Below are 24326 nucleotides of genomic sequence, written 5' to 3'. Positions count from 1 at the left end.
CTCAGTTTGTTTTTCAATAGAAAAACACAATTCTAAAGAATAGTGTTTGTCTAATGAAGAAACAACCTTCGGGTATCCCTAGCGTAACTATTATGCGAGAGACATTTAGCAAAAACGAAGGTTTCGAATATATATTACTGAACGGCTCTGGGAAAGAAAAATGGAAACCGAGGTCTTTAAAAAATTGTAGGCACGAGGCGTAGCCGAGTGCCGGAGATTTTTTGAAGACCGAGGTTTCCATTTTTCTTCCCAGAGCAAGTTCAGTAAGATATTTCCCATACGTCGTTTAATATCTATTCAGAAACTCACAATTTAATTATTGAAATCACCTTTTTTAAGAGTTTTATCAAAAAATCACCAGAACTGTAGGTCATCAACCCGTGCCGGAAAACAGTGCAGGAAAGATCACGTGCAAATGTTTCCCGCACGGCTAGGATAATGCTAAAGGGATATCTCGGCGTATGGGAATACTGTCAGTCACATGTTTTATGATAATTTAAATAGTGCTATATATCGTGAACTGTATCCCTAGCGTAACTATTATGCGAGAGACATTTAGCAAAAACGAAGGTTTCGAATACTGTCAGTCACATGTTTTATGATAATTTAAATAGTGCTATATCTCAAGCGACTCTGTAACTTGAAATAGCTATAGGCAGTGTTATATCAACATATAATGTAGATCTTGAAAATGATTGTGAAAATACAATCGAAACGCGTCGAAAGATAAAATATGATTATATGAGTGTCACTGATATTTTGAGCACCTTACCAACTGTGATCAAACATAACTTTAACAAGATCCAAAAACTCAACAAGAAACTTAGCAAAGCAAAAAGTGCAGTACTGTTTAATGAAACTTGTCTCAATGTGAATATATATATATATATACATAGATAACATGAATCTGGATTGGACACGAACTCTGATAAATGCAGAATGGGGCCGAAAATTTATCAGTAGGATCCTTAGTTTGTTGTCCGCGCGATCGAGCTGCTAAAATTCACCATAGCCTGCATTAGACGATGCCAATTTAAACATTTGAAACTGTTATATTTGGCGAAGTATTGAATCAGAGTACCTATAAGTATTTATGGTTTACTCTTATTTGTAATCAGAATCGATTCAACATATTTTTTCAATTCATGAAGTGATTAAGCCTGAGGCATTTGATTTGTGTTTCGTTTACAATTTACGCTTGTTAGCTTATGGCTTTCATTACAAAAGGAAACACGGAAAAGAAATGGTGACTGGAGAGCCCTTCAAGCAGCAAAGCAAGGAATAAGAAGCGCTACAACGGAGAAGACAAACAACAAGCGACAAGCGTGTTTTTCCCGACAAAAAAAAAAACAGACTCCAATCTGATGATAACCCTACCACACAGGGTTGACTTCAAACAGGAGCATTCGGGGCATCCAAGTTGCATAGCCCGACTTCAAATGTTTGCGCTCTTCTCGTACAAGAGAGGAGCTGCAGTGCCCTCGGCTTCAGTGCTGAAAATCTCGTCTCTTCGGAAGGGCCACACCAAAATGCATAATGCTCACATAATCGTAGCCAAGCGTCCACTCTCATGGTGCCCAGCTCCGGCCGTCAATTTGAGGAAGACTTGCTTTGGTACCTATAGTAACTATACTTTCAAACGAATGTTAACAATTTTGAAAAGTGATGGAATTTTGGCGCCGTGGAATTGGATACATTACGGATCAGCGATCCGAGGCACCATGGGTCGTCAGCACTGCAAGTTTACCGATACAGCTACAGGGATCCTGGAACCATAGTAACATCAAGACGCCTTTTGGGGCAACAAGCGAGCGAGCGCCAGAGTAAGCCATGTACAGAGTTAGGCTTTCGCGCTTTGCGGTCGGCGAGATACAGACTCAGACGCACGCTTATAGGCACTGGTATAAACGGCTCTAGCCCTAGAGAAGACCCGTTAACTACTCTAAAATGGCTCACGTCGGGTGAACTTACCCTCTACGCCAGAAGAACGTCGAAGCTGCTAGACCTTCCGGCTTCCAACGGCTACTAGACGCTAGGAGCCTACAATCACTGCATCGGACTGTAGAAAGACGACGCGTGCCTGGAGTGCGAGGAATCGGACGAGGGAAGACCGTCACCCATTGGCTGGTCGGCTGCTCAGTAGCCCGCCCAGTGGCATCGAGAAAGAGGATCGTTTATACGATTGCGACTATTCAACCGTAGATGTAATCTGAACCCGAAGTGATCAGCTCCGTGGAGGACGCCCGTATGGTGGTAAGGTAGGAAGCCCAAGGACGGAAAACAAACTATCCTGCTCATTGCTCCTTCGACATGTAGCATGAACCAAAGGCAACTGTTCTCTAAACAGTCTTCTGCCTGAACGACCTCCAGTCCGCCCTCGCCGCCTCTCTCCGCAACAGCTCAGCCGTCCAGAGCTCCATGCTGAACTGGAGGATTCTCCGAGGACTGTCAGCCAGCCACCTCAGCGGGTGCCCTCGCGTTGCGGTGTGGAGTGCAATGTGAGACAGTGAGAGTCGATATCATTGCCAGGGAAACGAGCGATGTTGGCCAGAATCGAGTCCCGGTGGACCTCTAGACGGCCCACGGAGACGCAGCCGCACAAGAGGGCCCGCACCATCCAGGCATGGCTGGTCGGAAGGCGCAGCTGATGGGATCACTGCTACCACTAGCTATCACTGACGGCGACAGGACGGTTCCTGCGGTGGACGTCCACCAACTAACTCCGAACCGGTCAATGGTGGAGTGCGAGCAGTGCAACGACCGCCACTGCAGAGCAGCGCCCGGTCCCGTCTGTCGGAAAAAAAAATCAAGTCCACCTGCGTTGCCCGGCGCTGCTATGCACGTACTCGATGTGTCCCAGCCTGGAGAAGGCGGAAAACGGCGAGCGTACCCTTTCAGGCGTGAGGCGAACATGCTCATTAGTCATTATGTTTCATGTTGTCTGCTTATTTCGCCCTCTCTCCACTCGTTGTAGCGTCTTGTGACCATTGCCTAGCTCTGCTGATGAACCACTTGTCAATGTTGCAATATACGGCTCTAATAAAACACGTTTTTAGATTTATTTTTAAAGAAATATAAGCAAAAAACATCAAAATGTCGAAAAAAGTTATTGCCATTCAAGTGGTAGCCAAAACGAGATGGTTTGCACAGAAAAACAGTCGATTCCCCATTCCAAAAATTTCGGCCCCATTCTGCATCAGGCTGATTTCGTGTCCAATCCAGATTCATGTTATCTATGATATATATATATATATATATATATATATATATATATATATATATATATATATATATATATATATATATATATATATATAACATATTACAACTGTACATATAACAACTGAAACGACAGATCTACGTGACCGTCGTGACCTTATGACAATAGTCACCCTAAATGACTACAAATGAACCCTGCATGAAGCATCTTCAAAGTGAAAAAGAGAGGCTGTGTATGAGTAATTGATATTTCAGGCATTCCCAAAATGAGACCGAAGTCCAAACCATTCATATCGTCTGCCAGCAACAAAGCAAATTTTGAAATGATATCAAACTTAGAAAATTAATCACTTGGGACAGCGCTCAGCAATGGCTCGTTTTCGTCATTAGCGAACAAGTTGATGATGAATAGAAGGAAATTCGCCCCGAGTTAGCGCTCGCTCACACACCGATACTTATTATCGTAATTTCATTACGTCTTGACGACTAACGATGCCTATTCATTCAGGCCCGCATTTGAGGTGCCGGTTCATTCAGCGGCGCTTATGTACTGAGCTAAAATGTGATGAGTAGTTAGTTCCTGGAATTACCATGCTGCCACACGAATATCTCCCAGGTATTCAATATGTTCTAAGACGTATATATTGACGTCTCGACAAATCTAGGCATCAGACAAACGAATGGGCAATGACCCCGTCACCCCTGTTTCATGAGCAACAATGAATAACACCAATATCCAATACCAATCAAGGAAGATACGACGGTGCTCTCTACGTCCGCCACTGCTCCCGCCAATCTCGGCTCTCGGTATTCCCTCGCCACACCTACCCCAATACCTCCCCTCCCCATCCCCGCATTCATTGCCACTCCCCCCGCCCCTCCCCCACATCCCACTCGCACTATGGCGGGGCACTGACGGCTCGATCATACTCCCACCACCGTTCCACCACGGATAGGGGAGGGACGGGGCGCCGTCCATAGCCAATAAATCACAAGCCTTTGTCGACAGCCGGGCAATAAAATCAGGATCGGAACGCGGATCACAGCGGCGTCGCATAGGCTTCGCTGTTGACGGATGAAGATAGTGGCTTGATCGCACCAGCCCAAAATCAAGCGTACATCTAAATTTGCGATATAAAATATGAAGTTCATATCAGGGACATTGCGAATCACTTTAAATTTTAGTAGAATAGAAATAAATTTTAGTAGATAATAGACCTGTAAGGCCGTTGATAAGGCCTGATGAGTAAAGTTTCTATTGCCTTTACTCTCTTTGCAACGGCATTCATGAACCCAGACGAAAAAGCCACACATGGCTCTTAGCATTCCCCAAAATTTAATTAGTTTCAATACTTCCATTCATCGTTCAAGTGACCGATACATTGGGATCTCCAGAGCTCTGTGTCCACTGTCTAGTGCCCACACAGGGAATCCGGCCATGTTTTCACACCAAGACGACCTTCACGGTCCGTTCTTCGATCGGCGCCCGCCCGGAAGACCGATCGGTTCGGGACGGACCGACTGAGCACACACACCCACCCCCGGGGCTCCGAGAGGGCCGCACATCGATCATCGGGTGTCCGCGGACAGCGGGAGCGGACAGGACAGCGGACAGTAGTCAGCGGACAGTGGGGGAGCGGACAGGACAGCCGACAGCGACAGTGGGACGGACAAAGTGGTGGGCTGGGAGACAGGGAGACGGGTAGGGTAGCAGGAACCGAGGTAAACAAATGCTGAAAGTTCGAACTACTGTCAAAGATCACCCATCCGATGAAACTATTTGCCAGCTTCAATAGCATTGAGCAGTGAGCAAGCACACTCATCAGGGACTATGTTGCACTGGTGAAATAATTATTATTAATTAGGTGAAAGTGTTGCCTCGGAAATGTTTCCGGGAAGGTGTATGTTTGGCCAATATTTCCGGAAATGGAAACCCAAGACTGGGTCAAATGCGAAAGGTAAAGCAAAAGAACAGGACTTGGTCACGACTCATTGCCATCACTAACTAATTGGCGTTGCGAAGACCCGGAACGAAGCAGCGCAAGAGTCTCTCGCAGCAGCGCCAAGGCCAAGAGCTGAACTCTACTACCAGCAACACAGGACACCACTGGAAGAGCCAGAATCACGACCCAAGGACTCGCCAGACCACAGGGCAAAAGTAGCAGCAGCACAGACTGGGCATCAAACCCATTCATCGACATTTTCTCGTTTGCTTTTAAACTCATCAGCCCCATCTGCAAACCAGAAACGTCACAGCTCACTGAAGCCCACCTTCGCACTTCTCAACGAAAACGGCACTTCAAAAGAACGCTTCTCTCTGACCTATGGAGCTTTCCCTACCCCTTTTCCTGTCGGCAGACTCGTCAGGTCCATCACTCACCCAGTTTCATCCCGATCAAACACAAGATTACTCGCCGACAACAAATGGAACGCGCGCATCGCGACCATCCGACCACCACTAAAAACAAGATAAAACCAGACGCAATGAAAACGTATTGCTCGGCCCGGGACAAATGACCAAGGAACTCTGGCAGACCATGCTTCTAGGGGACGGTCCAACGGAGAAAGGCATGTCCGAAAAAAGGAATTTACAACGAGCAAAAATGCAAGCAAAGGAACGGGAAATGTTGGAATTTCTCCAAAGGAATCTCAAACGGGAAGCTATAAAGAGCAGCTTTATACGTAACGGGTACTTTGAACTTCTACGATTTACATTTCCTGATTGGAGTCATCACACATTGCTCGAGCCGTATAACCAAATAAGCTCATATGGAAACTTATCTCTTGTAGTTTATTGGGGCTTTAGGGCGCGCCGACTGCAAAGGTCATTTTGATCCCATGGAAACTTATCTCATAAACCATCAAGATCAATCTAGAATGCATGTTTCTATCAATGTGTTTGTTTCTTTATATTTATACGATGAGGATACATGGCGAGTCCTACCACAGTCGGAGCACTACATCTATCACCCAAGAGTCCGATATTACTACATAAAGCCATAACCTGCCACCCTCACATCCTGAGAGCGCAATCCGAGGGTGCCTGTCTCACCCGACTCCCGCCCAGCCCACGCTCAGCCTCATCCACTAACCCACTTCGGCGCAGAACACCGCGGCTTCACACTTCAGCGGGGATTTACTGGAGCTTTACATAACCTCACACGGCGCAGCAACCATTCCCCAGCCTCAGCCCCGCCTGACGCAGCCTCGTAAAGTGCCAAGACGTCCGTTTAACGCAGGAGAGTACCATCAACATGAAAAGGCCGCACTAGAGCCTGATGTTGGTGCCATTAAAACCGCCCTACTGAGGTGTATCCGAATTACACTCCACTGGATAAAAGGGAACTGACTCTTCTCTGCTGGATAAAAGCTGTGTGATTTGACAAAGGACATGAGCCTGATCTGACTTGTAAGACGGCGGCCAGAGCCCAAAACGTGAACAAATCAAAATGCTAATAATTTTTACTTTGACCTGACCTGTGACGTCATCGGTGACCTCAAGGTCAATGAAATTAGGTTTCGCTCGACAGTTTTTCCGGGGCTATCAGACGCCGTTTGAATTTTGACGATCGGCCCAGTAGTTTCGGAGTTAGGAGGGGGGGCTATGAATAGCCCCCCCCCCCCCCAGTAGGGCGTGTTATACGCAGACCCCAGTGGGGCGTGGGTTAAGTGGCGCACTAGAGACCAAAACGACGCACATGAGTTTGTTGTATTCGTAGCGCCGGTTGTGACACAGGTCATTTTAATGCATCAATGTTGCAATTTTCGTCGAAATCGGCCCATAAATGGCAAAGTTATGGCCAAAACGCCTTACATTGAGAGTGCACATGGTCACTCGAGGTGGGGTGCCACGTGCCACGTGTGGCCTAAAGACATAAAGCGACCATCCTTTTGTACCAGATGAAAGGGGTCTTCAGTGCCCATGGGTAGACTTTCGGATGCGCCTCCATTGTCTCCCAGCGGCCGATCAAACTTGGCCAATCTTTAAATTAGGGCTTACCTCACTATCGGTCACAATATCTCCGGAATGGAGAACCCCGGGCGGCCACGTGTTTGACACGTAGTAGACCCAACACCAATGGTCATTATCGCAACCGACTTGGAACTCTGGCTCAAACCCATGCAGTGAGGTTATCACCTGAGCATAATTATGCACCAATGGCTACCTATCCCAAAATGCTATACCCATGTGGCGCACGTGCGAAAACACGTGCACCACGTGATGAGGTGTACAACTATCCTAGAGCATCCCCTTGACGACTGGCCTCGATTGGTTCCGCTGGCACGTATTGTTTGCGCGGCACAGGCCATCATACCAGCAGTGGTCAAATTTTCACGGAGGTGGTCCCCTCAAACAAGTGCGGGGCGTGCACGTGCATTTCAATCGCCCCATATATGGCCTATGCCACCTGGTAGGCGACATGTGGGTGCATATCATACTGAAACATTTTTAACATCTAACGTGGAAATTTTGAGCAAAATTGATTTAAGTAATTTTTTCAAGAAATCCCATTGACTTAAGACGTGAAGATTTGTGCGCGTGCCACGTGCAAAAAAGGTAATTATATTTCAAGCGATTGACATTGACGAACGAACCTACTGACCGACTACCGGTACTCAAAAAACAAAGAAAATCTATGGAGCCGATTTTGAGCAAATCGAGAAAACCCGTTTTGGCACATTTCGTAACGTTAAACCAATGGCGGCTGCACGTGCAATTTGCACCCCCTTCCCGAAGCTGCCCGAAACGGCGCCGCCGGCTCATGGTAGATGCCGGGGCGGCCACCCAGCACATAGAAGCCCATCGCATTACAAGCACCCGTCTGCGAGAAATGCGATGCCGAAAATCCACCTAATGTTGAAGCCTATGGGCCTAAAACACGTGCACGTGCCACGTGCAAGAAAAATAATTATGTTCTTAGCTGAGGGTGTTTCGTGGTAGATAATCTGTGGGGGCAGCTGCCCTGAAAATTTAATCAAAATCTATCGGTTCGTGTGCAAACGGTGCAAGGTGCCCCAATTCGCTGCACCAAACACGAATCCTATCCCGAAATGGAAACACCCTCAGTTTGTTTTTCAATAGAAAAACACAATTCTAAAGAATAGTGTTTGTCTAATGAAGAAACAACCTTCGGGTATCCCTAGCGTAACTATTATGCGAGAGACATTTAGCAAAAACGAAGGTTTCGAATATATATTACTGAACGGCTCTGGGAAAGAAAAATGGAAACCGAGGTCTTTAAAAAATTGTAGGCACGAGGCGTAGCCGAGTGCCGGAGATTTTTTGAAGACCGAGGTTTCCATTTTTCTTCCCAGAGCAAGTTCAGTAAGATATTTCCCATACGTCGTTTAATATCTATTCAGAAACTCACAATTTAATTATTGAAATCACCTTTTTTAAGAGTTTTATCAAAAAATCACCAGAACTGTAGGTCATCAACCCGTGCCGGAAAACAGTGCAGGAAAGATCACGTGCAAATGTTTCCCGCACGGCTAGGATAATGCTAAAGGGATATCTCGGCGTATGGGAATACTGTCAGTCACATGTTTTATGATAATTTAAATAGTGCTATATATCGTGAACTGTATCCCTAGCGTAACTATTATGCGAGAGACATTTAGCAAAAACGAAGGTTTCGAATACTGTCAGTCACATGTTTTATGATAATTTAAATAGTGCTATATCTCAAGCGACTCTGTAACTTGAAATAGCTATAGGCAGTGTTATATCAACATATAATGTAGATCTTGAAAATGATTGTGAAAATACAATCGAAACGCGTCGAAAGATAAAATATGATTATATGAGTGTCACTGATATTTTGAGCACCTTACCAACTATATATATTATATATATATATATATATATATATATATATATATATATATATATATATATATATATATATATATATATATATATATATATACGGTATATATATATACGGTGGTATACGAAACTAATATAGTAAAATTACCGAGAAATTATGTCAGCTCTACTTCAAAATGGCAGACCTATTTCTGTGAAAAGGACCAAATGGCAGCATCATTCTGCCCTGACCCATTATGTCACCCCCCCCCTCTTAACTGTCGTTCGGCGGCACCTCTGGGAAAGATGCGGTACAGGCTGGGGACGGGGAGGGGCGGGTCACTCCTAGGCGGCAGGGGGGGGGGGGGGGTCAGCGGATTCCTGACACGCCGGTCGTTCCCCGCGGGGTCGGCGAGTGACAGCGGCTTTACAGGACACCCGGCCAAGTGTCAGTCGGCCTCTCAGGAGCCATTTCGGCCGCGGCAGGAAAGAGACCTGACAGAGGAAAGAATAGCCTAAGTATTCGGGGCTGAACTGCGCGGTATTCTGCATCACATCTGGGATCAGATGCCTTGGTTTTTACATTTATGATTCAATGATTTTATGGTGAGTTGGTGGCTTCTCGAATATATTATTTTTACCCCAACTTAATGAGATTAACCCTTCTCCAGAGATTAATCAATCTCCACAGTTTCGACCGCCTTATAGGTTGTGTCGAACAGTTCAAAAATTTCTTCCAGGAATGCATAGTCAAAACCTTCCAGTTATCCAAGTACCGACTCGTGTCTAACATGCATTTCACAAGCCTTGACAGGCGTTTGTAAACTCTTTACTGCTTACAGCAAACAACGTTTTTACTCCAGCATACTTGTTTTCGTTTGTACCAAATATCCAGTCCGCTTTATTCATATGACCGTCTTCGCGTGGCGGTAATGTATTTTCATTTGCTCACTAAACCTAGATGGCAATGTATTTTAATTTTCCACAACATTCAAATGAATTGCGCTATCTCGTTCCATTCTTGTTTTGCCAGTCGCCACCCTGTGTTAGAAATGAATGGTGGCTGGTGACCGCACTTCTCGTATTCTGTTGCAGAATGCAGAGCTTGCAATCGCAGCTGAGAATGTGTGGCGACTTGGCGACAGGTGACCACAATGCCCGTATTATGTTGGAGAGCCTCCGGCTGAAGCTGGAATTATGTGATAACTGGTGACCACAATATTCGTATTCCGTTTCAGAGTCTGCGCTCAGAGCTGGATGCCATCATCGGTCACCGTTTGTCCGACCCTGGTCAGACTGACTGGCAGCGACCCTCGCACGAACGCGACGTGCTCAGGTGAGTAGTGATGTCCTATGCGCGCTTACGCCCCACGAACACTGCGTGCTCACGTGAGAAGTGACGTCATAGTTGAACTCAGACTACACTCACTTTCTGGGGATCAAAATGAGACATGGAGTTTGGTTCAGTTTTAGGCTACTGAACTTTTCCTAATTAAACAAAAGACATAATGTTTCAGCAAGCTTGGTGCTCCACAATCCGTTATGTTTTGTCGGCTGCTTCATATCACCACTAATTCAGATAATATGGCCACGTCGGCTAAAGACCAACCAACACGACCTCCCAGTTTTTCTCGCGCCGCTCCGAGCTAAAAAGCCACCCACATTGCCCAGATTGCTAACAAAAACCGTCTCAGGTTCCGGCCGGGGCGCGCGTCAGGCAAACCGGCGCGACGGTGGCGCGTCGTTTTTGTCTCCGCCGCGCCGCTGTGGTCGCGTTGACAAAGACTACGCCCGCGCGGACCCCGCACAGCGAGCGGACGTCCGCCGGGGCAGTGCGGAGCGGAACGGCAGGAAAAGTCGCCTGCCGTGAGGGCAGACATCGGAGCCGGCTTCCTGTACCAACTCTGGGGGCAGGCAGAGTCCGGTTGACTTCAGACAGTTTGAATACTAGACTCGATTCGAATGGGATTCAGGATTTACTCCCCATGCGGGGAGAGCAATGGCAGGAGGGATGTCGTGCCATCAAGTTTGGAATGTGGAGCGAGATTGTCATTGGTTGGATGATTCGGCTATATCCCGGTGGCAGGACATTATGCACCATGGCGTCAAATTGAGCGGCTGGCATGGATAGCATCGGTGCTGTCGATATAATTGCATTTCGGAGACATTTGATCTCATAGGGATTTCGTAATCTCCGTGTGTTGCCGTCCGGTCACTAGATGAACTCTCGGCTGTGTCTATTTTATGGCACCATCATCATTTTAATTATCCAACTTGCAGTCTTAAACGTTATATACTTGGCAGCGAGTTTAGGAACTTTTACCGCTGGCCGCACCGGTCACCGTTGCGACTCTGCGGTGTTCTGGACATAGGTCACCGACATCTGCTGCCCGCGGCGGGCTGATGAACTCGGTCCGTCATTCTCCGAGAACAAACTGCCGGTGAGCGGGCCAGGAACTCGAGCCGTTCCGGATATATGAGCTGCAGGATTAGCTAAATTACACACACGTCGACTGAAGCCCAGTCGCTGATGGAACTGGAACTCGGGAACAATTTACGGCGTGCAGGAAATGGGAGTTGGTTATGTTTCAGTGTATGGGAGTCGGGTTCATGGTAGGTGACTGAGTTCTGGGCGGCTAGCTCTGGGAGAGATCTAAGGCGGACACTTGTTGGAGTATGGAGTCTAGCTAGGTGTAGGATTATTATTCAGATTATTAGGGCAAAGCTACGTTTGGTTACGGACCTTGGTCGTGAACATTTGTTTTCACTTCATTGTCAGGCGCTCGATTCTCCGTTCAATTTTCGCTGGATAACTGACGAGAAAAGAAAGAGCATCCGCATATCTGCCATTCAGCAATCAACATTCCTTGACATTTATAGCTCAAACATTTGAACAGTCGTCTCTCCTCATTAGCGTGTTCGTCATTATTGCTGCTTCAGAGTGGAGAGCCATTACTGGAGCATCTCAACAGGAGACTCGCCCCAATGGAAAGATAGTCTTTGAGACGTTGTCCTCGTTACTAGGAAAGCACTACGTTTTGTACGGACAGAGATTCGGCCCCAAAGCACACCCCCAGCGCGATATTCAGTCCCAAAGCACACCATTGCTCGATATTCTGTGAGACATTGTTACCATTCAGCGATTCCGCAGTCCGCGCCGGTAACTAGCCGTCTGCTCCTCAGTCCGCGCTGGTAACTAACCTCCGCTCGGCAGTCCGCGCCGGTAACTAGCCTCCGCTTCTCAGTCCGCGCCGATAACTAGCCTCCGCTCCGCAGTCCGCTCCGGTAACTAGCCCGTCCGCAGCTACTGATCAATGCCTCTCCGCCAGTTATCTGGTTATCTGGCCGGCCGGAAGTGTTCCCTGATTGAGCCGCCGCCGACGGGCCTCTCCCTGGCGGGGGAGCGGAGCGACGGATGTCGGTCTGATGAGCAGCATGCGCGGGCCACTAATGCTAGCTGCTAGCGGGATATTCTCCGTGGCTCTCCACTGACGCTGGTACTGATGAGGGCTCGTTTGCGATGTCGAGCTCCGCTCGTATGATCGGCCGGAAGGACGTTCGGACAGTTGCGTACTGACTGATTGGTTTGTTGTGATGCTGTCCACCCAATTAGTGTACGGGATACAAAGGTCAGGTTATCACGAATGATGCGTGGTATATAATATTTTTGTTCATTATTGTCCTCAGAAATGGCGTTCTTATTGTTGTTCATAATGTCAGCACCATAGGCGGCGGAACGGGGAGGGCACCGGGGCGCCGTGCCCCCCTTTTATTTTGGCATTTTAACCCGGCAGGCGGTGGGCCTACCAGCCACCTTCCGCGCGGTGGGGGTGGGGGGGGGGGCATTTTTTTGCCCCCCCTCGTATCTCCGAAACTACTGGACGGATCCGGAAAATTCAAACGGCGTTCGATAGCCCTGTCAAATTTGTCCACGGAAAACAAATTTCATTGACCTCGGGGTCACCGATGACGTCACAGGTCAGGTCAAAGATAAAATGTTTCACCGTTCACGGGGCTTCTATGGAAAGCGCTATAACACCGAGTAAAACGCATTTTGTCGAAAATCAGCGATAAGGCGCCAGTTTTCTAGTACATATGTTGCTATTAGAGGTCACTGGTCATACCAGGTCAGGTCACAGGTCAGGTCACCAAAGGTCACCAAGGGTCACCACATGAACCCAACTTTACTAAGGTTGTGCGATGCATGTTTTATGGCCAGTTTTTCATTTCCAACTCAATGGTATTGGTTATAAGACCATCAGGTACGGTTTAGGTCACTTTCTGGTGGAGGTCAGGTCAAGGTCAGGTCAAAAAAGGTCAAATTTCAAAGTTGATATTTTTGCATTAAATGGGTATCGATTCGATGCAGCTCGTCACGGGGAGTCTAATGGTGGTCTTTGTTTTGCGCTACGAGGTCTATAATTGCTAAAAATTGAGTTTGAAAATTTGACGTCATCAATTTTGAACAGTTTTTTCGCTATAACTTGGCCAAAAAAAGAGGTATTGATCTCAAACTTGGTATGTAGATAGAAGGCGGTGAGGACTATCACATATATTCCGGTTTTTCGAAATTCAAAAAACTTTTTGGATTTTTCGGCTATTATTTTCAAAAAATCTATTTTTTGATTTTTGGGGGTCAAAATCCAAAAAATTCGAAAAACCGAAATAGCAGTTTTGTAGCCCTCTTGATTCCACACCTTTTATGTCTGAATCATTTTTCTGTATCTCTAAAGCTGTAGGCCTGACAGCTCTTCCCGCGAAACCTTTTTTTGGGTCGAAAATGGCAAAAATGACGTCACTCTGACGTCATTAGCGGCCAACCTATCATAGCCTTTGGAAAAATTTTTGGTCACCATGTGCGCTAGCTACTCCCGGGAGGGTACTGAAAGTTTGGTGACGATCGGCGCAGCGGTTCTCGAGATATATCGAAAAAACTAAAGGGGGGGGCAAAAAAATGCCCCCCCCCCACCGCCTGGAAGGTTAACATTAGCCCTATGGGCGTTGCATGGAAAGAATGAGACCAAAAGTCGGCGGTGCCCCCCTTAATTGAAGGTGTTCCGCCGCTACTGGTCAGCACGCAGATTCGATTCGATCAGCCGATCAGGGCCTTATTGTATGGTCTCGCTCAAATCTTTCTTACAGACACGGTCAGTCTGCCGACCTTAGCTGAGGCGATCCAGCTCGACTGACTGACCCAGTGTCCCCGCGGGGCACTGACCGTCACTGCTTCCCCATTTCCTCGTGTCAGCCTTACTGACCGCTGAGGCGCCCGACGTCGATTGCGGCGCAGAAGTCTTCTGCCGTGAGACGATTGCGGCGCAGAAACGGTCTGCCGTGAGACAATTCCTGCGCGCTCCTCTCCGACGGCGATGGACAGCGGGCGCGCTGAGCGGTGTGCTGAGCGGGACAGCGTTCAGCGGGACTCCCAGGGGACTCGTTGGCGACCGTACCGTGCCGGATCGTCCGTCTATTCCCGGTCATCGCCGGACGCGCCGTAATGGAGAAGGTGGTGCGCTGACGGGCGCTGACGTGGGGGGTAAAAGTAGAGTGACTGCGGGTGACGTGGGGGAACGGTAGAGTGACGGGCGGAATGGGCCATGACGGCGCGGCGACTAGCGTTGCTAATGGCAGGGGCAGCCGGTAAAAGGTTGGGTTTGTCTCGTTCTTTTTAGCTGAAGTTGTCCGGTATTTTGTTTCTCAAAAGGATCTCAAAGTTTGATGAATTGCGGATAGTACATATCCATCCGCTGTTCATAAATTTATCATTCATTTTGATTGAATGAAGTCATGCATTTTCATTTTTACTGTGGATGCCATTACTCATGATTGGCTCACCTTCATAGTTTCCATTTTGATTTCCCCAGACGTAAATATTTGGTATTGCCGTCAATTGCAGTCGATTTTGAACTAGATGTCTGAGCAGCTCAGCTAGCATGCACATTGCACAGCTCACCCCAGCATTGGATCATGCTTTGATCAATGGAGGTTATATTCCGGCTCAATCCGCCGGGATAAACTGTGTTGGGTTGCAGACCACATCAAAGCGTAACCGTCCTCCCTTTTCCGTCATGTCTCAACCACACCCAATTCAGATTCCACCGAACTCCCACCACCTTCTGTCTACCTCGGCGGCGCTAATAAGCAGCGGGATTAAATCCGTCTGGGTTCAGCCGGACTACCGACGAAGGCGGTGCCTGCCCGCCTTCCTCAGACACAGCTGTAGACCATGGGCCCGTTGTGCTCCAAGTTCACGGCAGATGGATCCACTCCGGCCGGGTCACGACCGTTTGGACGGCGGCTTCCGGCCGTCTGATGGAGGCGGGGGTGCACCGGGCAGGGGTCATGAGATGGGTCGGCTCTGTCTGAGTGAGGGTGCGGAGAAGTTCTGGTGGTCTGAGAAGGCTTTCTCTGGCTCTGAGGTTGCTGGTAGTTGGAGATGGTGTTCAAAGTTTAAATAGATGCTGACAGTTTGATGAGACGTTAGGTACTGCGATTTTAGTTTGTGTATCGCTTTTCAGCAGCCAGCTAACATGAGTAGTGAGTACGCTTTGAAGGAGCGTGGATATATAGGAGACGTTTCTGGAGAACCTCGGGGGTATGCGCTCTAAGTGAAAGTAATGGCCAGCGGTTGGCAGTCAAGCAGAAGTTTTCGAAACAAATGATGGTGCCGCGTCTTCAAGGTGTCAGTGGAGTATTGGAATGCTCGCTATGTTTGAAATACTACCAGACGTGCCATTTAGCAGCGTTCGTGGCGCACCTTTCGAGTTATTCACTCATCTTGTGATAGATATTGGACTGTCGAAGTTTGTAGTCGCTAATGGCATGCGTGATCATCAATCGTTATGTTTTGTCATGTGTCGTCATGAATATGTTCATCGGGACGGAAGCTACAAACTATCCCTTGCACTTAAAGGTAGTGTGCCACCTTTGAAAGATTTCCCATTTTATTTTTCCTAGGATAAGAAGCTTCTGTTTTTACCTAATATCGCAAAGAAAATCAAAAATGGGCCTGGAATAGTGCCTTTTTCGCCTAAAAGTTTATCGGTTTTTCGATATGTATAACAACTGTAGTGGGCTGACCTGCAAACAGGCGTCGGCAACAATCGCGAATGCGGCGCACATGTGACAATAAGCAAAGGTCATTATAGAGTTACGACGTACGGGAATGAGTTATCAGCTGTCTACTCGTAGACAACACAATGTCGAGCCTTAAACTGTAAGCCTGTATTGGTATTGTTTCTTTTATTTGGCTGTCGAACATTATTTATGGTTTGAAATATAATTTTATGTAAAATAATTGATATGAAAAAGCCGTCTCTTAAGTTATGACCCCATTTCACCACACGCAAGTGGCAGAAATGACAATGATCAGCTGACGCATTTTTCTTGGCCGAAGTCAGAGCGCGCGGCCCGACGCACCACCACCGCACCACAAAGTATGAGCAGAAGCCGCGCCCAGAGCCAGGGCCCCGGTAACGTGAGGTAGCCGAGTCGGGGCAGCGTGCGCTGACCCAAGCCGGGGCCGCAGCTTTGGGCGCGGTCTACCGCATCCCCGCGGGCAGCCCCGGGCTATCACATGACACCGGGAGGACGCGCGGCCCCGGCTTGGGTCAGCGCACGCTGCCCCGACTCGGCTACCTCACGTTACCGGGGCCCTGGCTTTGGGCGCGGTCTACCGCACCACCTAACAGGCGTGTTCGAAACCGCAGGAGATGATGATGAACGGGTTTATCGAAACTTGATTGGATGAGCATATCGGTAATAGCGATTTCAGTGTGTGCATTTATTGTTCATAGTGGTGTGAAATGTGGTTGGGGTACGACCGACAACCCGTCGGGGCGAATTTCGCACTGGGGTACTCAAAATTTGAAGAATTTAAGACGTTTCCATGAGTTTTGAAGGTATGGATAAGTTCTAAAAATCCGGTTCTCCTTATCTGGGCCATTAACTCCATACGGTCCAGGAAAGCTGGCACACTACCTTTAATGTCGTGTAACTCACGATGGATCTAAACAGACTTTGACAAGGACTCTACCTGTGCCAGTGATGTTCCCCCGTCTTCCCAAACTCTTATGATCTTGCTAACTATTCTGTTCTTTCCCTTCTCCCCACCATCCCTCCCCACTTCCGCTGTAACCTCTGACACTTCATCACCTCCGTCGCCAACATCATCACGCACCAAATGTAGTGTTGTGCGTGTATACATGTGCGACGCTGATGGAATACAGTCACAGCTCATTTGGATTCCCTCCCTGTACAAGACCGGCTCTGTCGACGGAGGCAGAGACTGCGGCGGCGGCGGCGGCGATGATGGTGCCGGTTCCGGCCCGGCCGTCGGAAGGCCATCGACCAGCGGGGAAGCGTGTCCGGTGCTGTTTGGCTCCCGTGTCCGTCTGTTGGTGGATCACCGCTATCGGAGAGCACCCGGGTCGGTGGGGACGCCGGGACGCCGGCGTCGTCTCAGATGGCCGGGCGGGCGGAGCTGTGTCTGGCGGGGTGTAGGATCGGCGGGGCTGTGTGCTTGGCGGGGAGCGAGGACCGCGAGAGTGGGCGGGATGGTATTGGGGCGGCCGTGATTGGGAGACACATGGATGAAGTTGTTAATTTTAGTGATCTTGGCTTCCACGAAGACTTCTCGTTGGGTCTTCCTACGACGCACGGTAGGCGATCCATGCATTCTAGCGCTTCAGGGGCCCGAAAAAAAATGATGGGAAATATGAATAAATACTGGCGTATTTTGTAGCTAAATATCCCAGCATCTGAAATGTGACACTCTTTTTTACATCAAACCACACACTTTAAAACCACAAACGTGCAAACACGAACTTGTTGGAGAAGCTGAGCTACGGTGCCTGGTCGTGATTTGACCTTAGTTACAATGAGGGCTGTAACTCAAGACAAAAGTTAATTATCTTGAAAACCGTAATTTTATTTGAAGCCACATTCCTTGTAAGCAGTATGCATCACACAAATTTTACTTTTGAAACTTATCTATATTTTTAATAATTTTTCGCAGCACACCTTTTACCTGCATCAGATCAATACTGATAACCATGTTTGGCAATGCGCACCTTTTACCATCCAGGAGATTCTGTAACAAAAATACCATTACATAGTAGCCTGGTGTTTGGTTTTAATATCCTGCAAAAATCGGCTGCCACTTTTTGCGATTCACGGAGTTATGGACGTTTTGCTCAACCCTTACCGTATAAGGTGGGGGCAGGGCCGAGGGGAGGGGCGAAGTACCGCCGCCCAACCGAAGATTCTGTTCGCGACAGCTCCGAACTCACCAGCGATAGAAAGCTGAAACTTGGCATACCTGACCTTTGATTCAAGTCGAATCTTGTGACACCAACTACATTTTTAGGTCAGGTCAGTTCACGGACCAATGACGTCATAAGTGAACCTCTGCAGGATCCTCAGATGTCGCAACTTCGCAAAGCCCTCAATGCCAGAGCAGCTTTCACATGGAGATGAAACTTACAGAACCTAGTATCCTCCAGAGGATTCACAGTTTGTGTGTCTCGGATTTTCCCTAAAGGTCGCATGAGGTCAGGTCGATCACATGACCTCACCATTGTGAGTCAATATTGTAAAATGAACTCTGCTATTTTGGCGCCGGGAACGATATCAAACTAGTTCAAGCTTTACTTTTGCAAGGTCCGATGCTGTACTTTTGCATTGTTGAACTTGCGTGACGTCATTTATGACGTCACTATGATCTGGTCATTATAGTTTTTGGTCCATAACTCCCCAACAAATTGAGCTAGCGATTCAGGCAAGCCACTAATGAACTCAGGAAGACCTGCCGAATCGAATTTCGACCATTTTCGTGACCTGGGAACTCTGACCTAAAAAACTTACAATCGGGTAGGTAGTTACAAAAACTTACAATAGGGCTTCCCTTCGGGGAGAGCAGCATGCCCATGTTGCACCGAAGTTCTAACTCATTTAGAGGCCAAACGGAAAACGAAATTCCTACTCCTTCCTTTAACTCCGTTAGCGTACATTCATTTCGCAACTTTGAATCCCAACCACCAAACATAAGCGTTACGTTGTAGGTAGACACGATACTAGGCACTAGCTAAAGCTATTTATTTGTAGAACATGTGATCGGAACGTTCAAACAACCACAATTTTTCGCAAGTCATGGTCTCCTCTTTTTTGCTTTGCAATTGCATGTTAGCTTTGCTTACATGCAATTTCAGCGCTAAACCATTTCCATTTCACCGATAATTACCTTCTTCCTAAAACACGATAATTTGCGATCTCCTGAAATGTGGTAGTCTGTTGGTACTATTTCCCCCCAAACAGACCAGTCTGAAAGCGCCTTTGCAACAATGTTTTCTTTGCAAAACCAGCTCACGTGGTTTGCGATCAGAGGCCTGTTTCACTAACAAATAAAGTGTGTAATTACAAAGAAAAAACTTGAGTTTAAAAGAAATATTTGCCAACATTTGAAATTTGGATTTCACGAAACCTCCGAGCATGAATTTTGAGTTTAAAATTTACCAAATTTTTTACAAGAAAAAAGTGTGTAAGAAACATCGAAATTGCAGACTTTCTGTTTCACGAAGACCAAAAACTTGAAAGAAAACGTTGTACTTACAAACCCGAAATTCCAGTGGCTCTTACGTTCGGAATTTTATTACTTTTTGTGCAATGATGCAAAGCAATCAATTATTTAAAACAAATATGATATGCTGAGTCATCCTATGCTCTTTTTTACTTAGCACAATCCCTACGAACCAGCTACGAGCAATAAATAAATATCGTCATGTTCTGTCATTCGCGCGCCATAATTGCATTCAACAGTCTTCTGCTGTCAAATGTTTTGCGTGTTATTTTCTTTCAATAAGATATTGTGAACTATCATTTATACCATTTAGAAACAGCATCATTACTTATCATTTATTCATGCATTTTTTTGACATGAATACTAGACATAATTTGATAAAAAGAAGCAATATCTGTAACATGTTGTAGTTCTTGATTAAAAACATTTTTACTGTTTACAAGTTTTTTTGCAAACTCTTTTTATCGGAGGTGCCGCTGGTGATGAAGTTTAGTGAAATCGGATTTTACATAGTTTGCAAAAATACTTATGAATTGTAAAGTTCAAACACTTGTAATCGCAAGTTTTTAGTGAAACAGGCCTCAAGTGGTTCATCCGTAACTGACGCTATAGTTCGTTTTTTTTTTCAAAAGGACGCTGGCTCCAAGTTCCTTATCGAAGCTCTCACGTGAGTTTTGGCAGCTTCAGCGTCTGGCCAAGAATTTCTTACCGAAAAAATATTCGATTTCAAATTGTGCACGGTAAGTACCCGGAAATTGTGTCTTGAAAAATTAGCATACTATGATGACGTCACTGGTGGCAGCAGGCACCCAATGTCCGTACGATGGGACAAAGTTTCGACGAATTTGGGGGAAACTTCGTTTTTCACTGTTGCCGAGGTTATAACCGAGTAAGCGGTTTCGTCCATGATAGTTATACGTTACATTGCAATACAAGTTCGACAGTATGACGTCACCACTGTTCTAATACCTGGTTCCAAAATGCACGTATGGAAATTATTGGGAATACTTCACATGTTAAAATAAGGCGACGTTCGAGTTTCTCAGGTTCAGTTTTTGCTCGTTTTGCTCGCTAAAACGCGTGCTTTTACGAAAAACGTACTTGGAGCCAGAGCCCTTTTGAAAAAAACGAACTATAGTTGAGAAGTAAGTCATATATAATACTGAACGAGGCCGGTGTAAATAAATTTTCAAGACCGAGGTCCTTACTGGATTTTTGAACGAGGCCGAAGGCCGAGTTCAAAAATCAGTAAGGACTGAGGTCTTGAAAATTTATCACCGGCCGAGTTTGGTATGTATTTTACTGTATGCCAACGATAAATTTATTTTCTGGACCGAAGCTCTTAGCCGACTTAGGAACGAGACCATCCCAAAATGTTGGCTTAAGTGCATTCTGGTAATGCATTTTTGACCGTGGTCAATTTGCTTACACCAGTCATTACCACACCCCTCTGGCTAATGTATTTGAATAGGCCAGGCATACAGTAATAACACAGACAACACTGTATATGTTTTTGTTAAGCCTCTTCTGTCCTGTGTTAAGCCTAATGGGAAAAGGCATTGCTCGCTCTCTTGCGCGTTGCAAAGAAAACCTGATTACTTCTGATGCAAACACTTATATCAGTTGAAGCGCAATGAAACTAGGCACAAAATAAGGGGTTTAAAGATGACTGGTTTTGAGTCTAACTTAAGATATAACTCATGAAGTGCTAGGATAGCGAAATCGCCTACTGTGCGACGTCTGGAGGTGAAAATTGTGCATTGCAGCAACGCAATGTGTTTTGTGGAGCCAAAAGGGAGAAGCATAGTGATGTTTTGTTGATTCCACTCACATCTATTATCATTTTGTCGTTTTTACTGCTCCTTTCCGTCCCGACTACCCTGTTCGCTTTTGTTCGCTGTAGGTGGTAGGCTGTGCCGCAGAACACCCGTGTCGTGCGGCACAGTCTACCCGTTCAGGCCGGCCGCGGCTCAGTCGTCCTACCACGCACGTCGGCGCCGCGGTAAACATTGGGACGGTGCCCAGCCCAGCCCCCCCCCCCCCCAGTACCCAAACAGCTGGCTACCTGCTGTCGATGCCAGCTCACCGATGCCTTCGGACACGCATGAGAATCATCGGCTGGCTCGCCCTCTCGACGTGCCATTTCTGAGCAGCTTTTCTGACAATTCGGAGCCGCGATAGCCAACGTGTCTGCCCGCCGCGTTGGGTAGGACACGTTCTGGGGGAGGGGGAGGAGGCCGTAGACCGTAGCGAGGCGGTGTTTTGCACTGTCCGCGACCTTTTATGTTGCATGACTTCAGGATTCTGAGTTTCATTCTTCATAAGTCGTCGGACTACGTGCTATCATATGTATTTGTTGGTCACTTGTATTGATATGCTTATGAAATATGACGTGCATAGCAATGACGGCTTGCTGCACTGCGATGGATGTTACCGAACTGAAAGTTGCATTATGGAATAAGGATGGTGCTTACATGGCATTCCCTTCAACACCTAGTTCGCCGAACTGAACTAATGACGCGAAGACATGAAAATTATTTTCGTGCAACTGCTGATTTCTCTCTGCTGTTCTATTGTGCCCTTGACCATTGCCCCTAGTGGGCATTGTAACCGCAGCCTGATGACTTGAGAGCACCGCTTATGAGCCAGCGCAGTCCTGAGACATTTCATTGAGGCATTACGAGGCTTATCAACTTGTACATTTGTGGGAGCATGCTATAAGCTCATTAGTGTCTGACGTGACAAGTGAATACAATACCTACCACCACCCGTCCCCCGGCGGTGATTTCCGGTGACCGTCACTACTACCCGGGCTACTGCCGACCATAGCAGATCCACCCCGGTAATGCCCGTGTTGTCCCCGGCCCGACTGGCCACCGGTCGCCCCCGGCGCGGAGCGGGACGGTGATCGATGTGCAATACGCGCCCGGTGAGGTGTCGTCTGCTCGCAGTGGCGGTCGATGACAACACGCCGCCGGCCCGGCTCTGTTGGCCGACAATCAGCCACAAATGGAGGCCGCTCACCGAGCGATGGCCCCGATATGGGGAGCCGCCGCCCGCGGGCCGGTCCGAACCGAGCCGGGCGGGATGATGGTAGATTTTTTTCGGTAATCGTGTTGGTAGGTGGAATAAAGCTGACGCTCGCGATGTTTTTTTATGAATTTTGTTAAAATATCTTATCCAGTCGACACTCCACAACCACCTAATCACAGGTCTACTTTTCGTAACCCTTGTAGCTATACGCCGTTAAATATCAACCAATTCGCCCCATTTGCCGTACTACCATCACACTTCTTGTTTTTTCCCCCACCCTGACCAGTGACCACCGAAACGGATCGTTATCTATCCTGTTCTTTCCCGGCAGACTGATTGCAGAACTGGTGACGAGTGACGACATCCCTCCGGCCAAGGGTTCACCGTGGTGCGAGGCGTTCCGGCGACGGCAGCACGGGTCGCACGACTCAGACGGAGAGGGCAAGAGCTGGCGGGACGAGAGTGGGGCGGCTGTGAGGAGAGAGGACCGGAGGAGCGGCGAGGAGAGGGCGTGGAGGAACGCGGACCGTCCGCCGGCGCGGGACGCGCGCAGCTGGAGGGACGACAGAGGGTCTTGGAGGGACGGTGCTCGGGGTGGGGATTGGCGGTAGGTGCGTCCGGGGCCGGTCGGTCGGGCGCCGAGACCACGGACAGCACAGCTGTCAGCCGTCCAAACTGGTCCGTGCAGTGGGCAAACCATGACTCTGGGAAAACTCAGCTGTGGATCTAACCGTGTTGGTGAAGGGAACTCCTACCCGGTTAGAGCAATAGCTCAATAGCTCAAAATGACTCATTATTGCGTCTCAGAGCTGCGGCTCAGCGTAGTTATTTCTCCGTCGATAGTTGTGGCTCGTCGCACTGTAGAGCAGCGTGGCTAATGTCCATTGTCAATGCCGACCCGACCTGCACCGTGCCACCACTGGCCTCTCCTCCCGCTCCTAGCGACCCGAGGCAGCCTCGGATGACGCCTGATATATCGGCTGTGCCGCCACAATAACGAGACCGTGCACGTGGGCGCATCACTCAGCGCACGTGCTCGTGTGATAGGGTTGCGCGTGTCACACCGAGTCTGACACGTGATCGCCCGTGTCATGTTACGAGCTATTGTGTCTGTCTGTGTGTGTTTGTTTGTGTGTGTCTAGGAGGATGAATGTTAGTTGGTGGATGTGTGTTCTGCGGAACAGCCTGCGAGTGTGTGTGGTGATTGGCTGTCGGGGACAGTGTGCTTCCACGCTAAATATGGCCGTGATGGCTGTTTTTGTTTTGTGTGGCTGGTGTAGTTTATTATATGAAGCCTTCCGTTTTTTGTTAATGATTTTTTTTTCTTAGGGCGATTTGCATTAATAGAGGTGCAATTGGACAAATCAATGGCTTTTTTCTCAGGATTTACGTTACAAACGCGATTCGTCATTTATTCAGAGCGAATGTTGGGCAATAAATACTCGGCATTGCGCCATTCATTTTTGTCCAAGGCAATGGTGACAATATACGGGCTTTTCCATGGTTGTTTTCTATTGTTCTGCCTTGCAGTCACTCGTGCTGTATTTGACAAATGCTATATCAACAACTTATATGACTCTATGAGTACCTACTTCTGTTTGTTAATCTGTTTACAATGGTCATTACATGTCAGGGATACGCTAGTGATCTCATGTTGGTCTTTTAAACATGAAACCGTTTACCGCTGCA

General features: G+C 47.6%; 1 protein-coding gene across 1 annotated transcript in view; it reads left to right on the top strand.

Moving 5' to 3' along the window:
- The window catches only part of LOC122366380 (ATP-dependent DNA/RNA helicase DHX36-like), a gene marked incomplete at its 5' end in the record, with an annotated part of 57659 nt that extends 33713 nt beyond the window's left edge, over positions 1–23946 (top strand). Inside the window, 2 exons of the mRNA XM_043338588.1 lie at positions 10267–10364; positions 22969–23946. Of these exons, the coding sequence (XP_043194523.1) occupies positions 10267–10364; positions 22969–23248 (378 nt within the window). The remainder of the gene's footprint in view (positions 1–10266; positions 10365–22968) is intronic.
- Between the last annotated feature and the right edge of the window lie 380 nt (positions 23947–24326).

The sequence above is a fragment of the Amphibalanus amphitrite genome, unplaced genomic scaffold, assembly GCF_019059575.1.
Source record: "Amphibalanus amphitrite isolate SeventyFive unplaced genomic scaffold, NRLGWU_Aamphi_draft 000801F_arrow, whole genome shotgun sequence".
In the NCBI taxonomy this organism is placed as follows: domain Eukaryota; kingdom Metazoa; phylum Arthropoda; class Thecostraca; order Balanomorpha; family Balanidae; genus Amphibalanus; species Amphibalanus amphitrite.
This window is presented reverse-complemented; position numbering and strand designations above follow the sequence as displayed.